This window comes from Cucurbita maxima, unplaced genomic scaffold (assembly GCF_002738345.1).
Source record: "Cucurbita maxima cultivar Rimu unplaced genomic scaffold, Cmax_1.0 Cma_Scf00027, whole genome shotgun sequence".
NCBI lineage: Eukaryota > Viridiplantae > Streptophyta > Magnoliopsida > Cucurbitales > Cucurbitaceae > Cucurbita > Cucurbita maxima.
Window position 1 is genome coordinate 1,960,093 of NW_019272043.1, and position 5,972 is coordinate 1,966,064.

General features: G+C 33.9%; 1 protein-coding gene across 1 annotated transcript; it reads left to right on the forward strand.

Moving 5' to 3' along the window:
- Window positions 1-3,080: 3,080 nt before the first annotated feature.
- Window positions 3,081-3,848, forward strand: LOC111499490. Its single transcript, XM_023151053.1, has 4 exons — window positions 3,081-3,162; window positions 3,249-3,404; window positions 3,491-3,561; window positions 3,645-3,848. The coding sequence occupies exons 1-4, from the start codon at window positions 3,081-3,083 to the stop codon at window positions 3,846-3,848; spliced, it is 513 nt and encodes a 170-aa protein (XP_023006821.1).
- Window positions 3,849-5,972: the final 2,124 nt, after the last annotated feature.

Below are 5,972 nucleotides of genomic sequence, written 5' to 3' on the forward strand. Positions count from 1 at the left end.
TTTTTTTTTTTTTTTTTTACTTCAAAAACAATTTTAACCTTTTTTTATAAAAATAATAATAATAACTTTGAAAAAAACACCTTAAAAAAATATTCATGAAATTTAAAAAATAACATTAAAAAATTTAGTTATAATCTATAAAATGTCACTAGACTTTTTTCATCTATATATATTAGATTTTTTTAAAAAAAAACTTTTATTCTAAGATTAAAGAAAATTTGATGGGTATTCTTTTAAAGATAGCACTAATAATAAGAATATTTTTTAACTTGTATTAATAAAAATTTTTAAAATTCAAAATTGAATATTTTTTAAATAAAGTATTAATGATATCTATAAAAAAAAAAAACTAAGGATAACATTATTTTTTTAAACAACGTTAAAAGTTTAAGAATATTTTTATTTAAAACTCGAAATATTATTAAAATTTTAAAAATATTATTAAGATTTAGAAAAATCGAATATATTTTTTTTATTTAAAAAAATGGGCATAAGTATCCAACATTTGACCATTCATTGGAACGCTAAACCAGCGGAAGAAAGGTCAAACTGCAATTTAGTTGGGTTATTAATTAGCCTAAAACCGTATCCCTACGCCTAGGATTTGACAACTTGAACAACAATTAAAAAGGTGCAATAACGCCATTTAATTAAGAAACAAGGAAATACCCACGATATTCCCAAAGCTTTTTGTGCTCTTAAATTGCTCAAACCATTGGTGGGTTCACAAATTGCTATCTAAAAAACTCAGCCCTCCCCATATCTTCACAAGCTTACAACCCTCTGTACATTATGTGCTATCTCGTTGAGTGCAAGACGTGCAAGAAGACCTCCTGGAAGGGCTGTGGCAATCACCTGCCTGATCTCTATAAGCGAATTGAGCAGGGAAAGCACTGCACTTGCCGCCCCTGGCCCGGCGTCATCGTGCCACTTGAAGATGCTGCTGACATGAAAACCGCACCGCCATTGATGGCTAACCCGAAATCATCTGTCCCTCAAGGTACGCCGCTACACATATCTCAACTCAACTCAACTCGTTCAATTTAGATTGTGGTAAAATCAATCGAAATTTGGCTTCGTCAAAACATTGACGAAAATAAAATTATTACAAAGCATGGCATTTTAGTTTTCTTATTAAAAAAAATTAGCCAATCACAAAGAAATTATTATAAACATGTTTTTGTAAATAAAAAATAACGACCAATAAAAGATAAATAAATATCGTTACGTGTTTTGTAGGTACTGAAACTTGGAGTTCGTTTGTGCAGGTAAGACAGTTGATAAGGAAGCTTAGGAAAACGTGGAGTGGCTAAGTTAGAGAGGTTTGAGTCATTTAAGCAATTTCATATGAATTATTGTTATATAAATAAGGACGGGTTTGTAAGGGATGCAATCGCATCCCATTTTTATTTAGATTATTTTCTCGTTTAAAGTTTGTCATTCGAATAAAGAAACGTGCTAGGGATGTTATCGCATCTCATTTCTTAATCGAGTAGTAATTTTATTCTTTTGTGTTTTTTATGGCATGAATATATATATATATATTTTGTATAGGAGTTGTTTTAGGGATATTTATTATGGTAGAGATTATGAATGGAAGAAAGGCACTAAATTCCTAAAGGTCATCCATTCAATGTTGTTTTCTTGTTCGTAATATCACTGATCAACATGATTTCACATCGATCAACTACACAACAAATTAATCTCAGTAATGACTCTAAATTTCTCATTGATCAACACGATTTCTTAAGCACGTGTTATCATTCAGCATACACTGATAATCAAACCGACGGTATGGCCATTTACGTGGTTGGCCTAAGCTGAAGTTACTATGCCCTCCTGATGCTATTTTAACGTTGCTCTCTAAAATTTAACTTTGACTAATGAGTCCAGCATCATAAATTAGAATTCTACTATTGGAATTGACTAGCCTAGTTTTTTTCATAAAATAATTTAAACTAAGCCTAATTCTGCATAAAATAATTTAAACAAGCTAAAAGGTAATCACATTAACCTTAAACGCTTCTGAATAATTGAAATTAGGTAGGAAGGATCCGAGTGTATCTTACCCAAGCTTGATCAGCCAAAATGTCGGCATTGAGCCGTTCGAAAATGTATTCTTCGAGATGCTTAGAACCATTCAAGTGGAATGATAAAATAAAGTGAAAGGCTTTCCTTGTATTATGGAGGTGAACCTACACTTCTCAACTCTAAGCAATGCTAGACATTTCCTTTCCTTTTTTTTTTTCCAAAATTTTGGGTTATTACATAGCATCTCTAAAAATTGTTGGCCAATAGAAATGGGATTGAAATAATTAAGATGTTGTTATTTGTTCACTCACTATCTCTAATACATCTTCTCATCATGTCATCTCTGTTGGATGAAAGTCTCACATAGGCTAATTTAGGGAATGATCATACATTTATAATAAAAGAATATTATCTCTATAGAACTCAATGGACAATATCATACAGGAAAACTCTCTCCAGTGGCATGAGGCCTTTTGGGGAACTCCAAAGCAAAGCCCAGGAGAGTTTAATGGACAATATCATACCAATGGAGAGTCATGAGAGCTTAATGGACAATATCATACCAGTGTAGAGAGTCCTTGAGAGTCCTTATTCCTAACCGGACAATATAACTTATTAAATCTTGTCAAACAAAAGACTCAAAATCAGCACATTCGTGGCTAACTCAAGCACTAAAGTAGGTGGTTATTCCCTCCCGAACTGACTTATTAGTGTATAAAAGGACCCAAAAGCAGTAAAGTTGCATACACTTTCGATAACACTCGAAACCCCCACCCTTCTCCATCCACATCCACCCATTACCCACCATGCTTCTCTTTGAGCTTGAAGGTTTCGGCCCTTTTTTATATGCACTCTCCATGATGCATAGACTCCATGATATAGCCGACATTAAATCCACTCCATCAAGCTTCACCATAATAATCCCCCAAAATTTCATTCGCTGCGCCGTAGCCCTCAAAATTGACCGCCAATTCTTCAACCAATTTTCGTGCAACCAAAGTCACTATTTCACAACTTCCCTTACAGACCTGGTCACGAACTTGGCCGACATGGAGCGTGAAGGCTCTAATTTACTCACCCTCTCCTTTGCGCGATTCCAACCTCACATGGTCCTTGAATTTGAGAAACATGGTTCGAATATTTGTCTAAATTAATGGATCTTGAATTCTCCCCATTTCTTGTGTTCTTATTATTGCTAATTCTTTCTTGATATCTAGTTTTCAACGAAGTACACGATGTGTCAACATTAGAGATACCCATATCCATACCTTCATACGGGCAGGATGTAGGCGAAATTGACTATTCTTCCTTTGTCTCTATTGAATTAGATCTCTTTAAAACCCTTGCAAGATGGTTAGATAACACTTATGAAGGTAATTTCTTCCCTCTTTCTCATATTTCTTGAAGAATGTAAGATTTTGTAATGGAATTCATTTGAGTTTTTGTGGTTTTGTCATAGCTTATGTTACTATTTCGAGTTCAAAAATTTCCTTCTTTGTTGGGCGTAGTCAGTTCACTCTTGATGCACAGGTATCTTGCATTGACATCCATGATGCTTGATTGTTCAAACCATAGATATCAATGAGGTGTTTAATAATAATCATGTTTAACAGGAAGGAGATTGCATAATTGGCGGCGTTGCAATTGGACAAGAAATTAACTCCTCAATGACTCTCTATCCTATGCAATTCTATTGCAACCTCGTATCTGATAGGTTATGGTTATTCAAATCCATTGGGTCCAACTGTCTAATTCTCATTGCTCCTTCGGGATTGTATGCTCACTTTTCCTCGTATTATTTTCCCGATGATTTCTAATATGGGAAATTCTCGTACTCTACAAAAATTACAATATATACCATTTGATCTTCTTTTTTCTCTTCATAATTCGTTAATTAAACACATTTGGGATGAAACATAATTTCTTTAGGAGTTAATCTTGATCCTCCAAGATAATTGTAACGACCAACGTTTCGAGATTTTGAATCACGAACCTATTGACATAAGTTTTAAAAATTCTCGATAAATAATGTACTTTAATTAAATAGAGTGACACCATGGAATTCTAACGTTTAAAAATCCAAATGCATAAGTAACCTAAGCACTTAAATATAAAATATAACTTAGAAAGATTATAATAAATGTTCAAATACAAAATCAAGATATAGTGGAGGTCTTTCTATAGCCACATGGCTCTCGAGTATAATAATTGTTCGTGGTTAGTAGATATTGATTGTAGTTATGGCACTGGAACATAATGGATCTTTTCCTTGGATTAAAATTGATTTGTCACTAAACTTCACATTTTCAATTAACTTCTCATCAATCTCCTTGAACTTTTCTCGATCAATGACCATGTGGTTGTTCGCTTCGTTGTCTACGCACCCTGTTGTTCTCCACTGGATCTTCTCCATTTTCAAGGAGGTTTGTCATAACCTTCTCTTTATTAAACATCCATCAACAGGCTAGACATCTTCTTAGTTAACATCAATGCAGGCTCTTGGTCATGCATGAATGTGAGGTTTACTTCTCATTGTGGTTCTTGTTCGGCACTCTATTGCATAATGTTTATATTCTTCACAAGAGTAACACTTTATCATGCTCTCAGCTTCTCGAGGTTAATATATTTATGATTTTGTGAGAGATTATCACGACCTCCTTTGTTACACGTCCTCAGCCAGCCCACGACCTCTGATTTTCATGTTGTGGCTGTCGCGTCCCTTCACACTTTAAAAAGAAGAATCAACCACATTTTTCTTTTTCATTTGTGTGAGTCACTCTTGATGTGTGAGTAAGAGATGTTCCTCTTCTTCCCTATCGTTGTAGCTATAAAGTCTCTCATCATTGGCCTTTAAACGACCAACGGCCTCCTCAACCAACATGTTCTTAAGGTCACTGAATTACTTAATAGAGATAACAATTTTCATGAATCTCGTGGGGACAACTTGAAGAAAATTTTCGATGACGAAGATCTCCTCCACCTTGTCATCAAACAAACAAATGTCAGTGATGATCATCCTCAATTTCATGAAAAATTCATCCACCGACTAATCACCCTTCATGTGAATTGCCTCGAAATAGCCCTTCAAAGTTTGCACCTTTACTTTCTTGACATGTTCTATAACCATATGTATTGTTTATGTTGTCTCCCACATTGCCTTTGTAGAGTTCAATGCCAATATAAGAAAAACATCATTCGAGAAAAACATCCTTCGAGACTGCTTGATAGATGGCAATAAGAGTCATCTTGTCCTTACACTCATTGATATCAACCAAGCTTGATGGCGTCCCACATGCATTGTGCCCGTAAATTTACACTCATTTTATCGACCATGTGCATAGTTACTCTCTGTGAGTAACGAAGCATTACACTACTCTTCTTTCCACTCTTTATCATTGTACATCTCTTCTTGCAACTTTTTACAGTGTCGACATTTATTTTGGCATCCTAACTCTGATACCAGATAGTGGTTTTGACCCTCAATTGAAGTACACCGAACGAATAACCGAAGAAGAAAGAAATACAATAACTTTAGGAGAGAATTTTTTTGTACTCAAGAACTATTAAACACAATACTTCGCTAACATATAATAGAACTCGCACACTAACCTAATAACAAGGCATATAATCATGAATCATTGCCAAGGCTCTATATAATATGCATAACTAAGTAACCTAACATACTTTCCCATTCTAAGGTTTATATGTATATTTATTCAGTCACACATAAGTGTATCACATACTAATACTAATGTGCTTTATCAAGTAAATATTCAATCAGGTCAACTACATATCAACCGTACATTGAACCTCATAGACTCTCGCATTCTCCTTGTAGACTTTCATTGCTTCACATTCTTATCCTAATAGGTTACCACGAGTTTTTTTTTTTTTTTTTTTTTTTTTTTTTTTTTTTTTTTTTTTTTTTTTTTTTTTTTTTT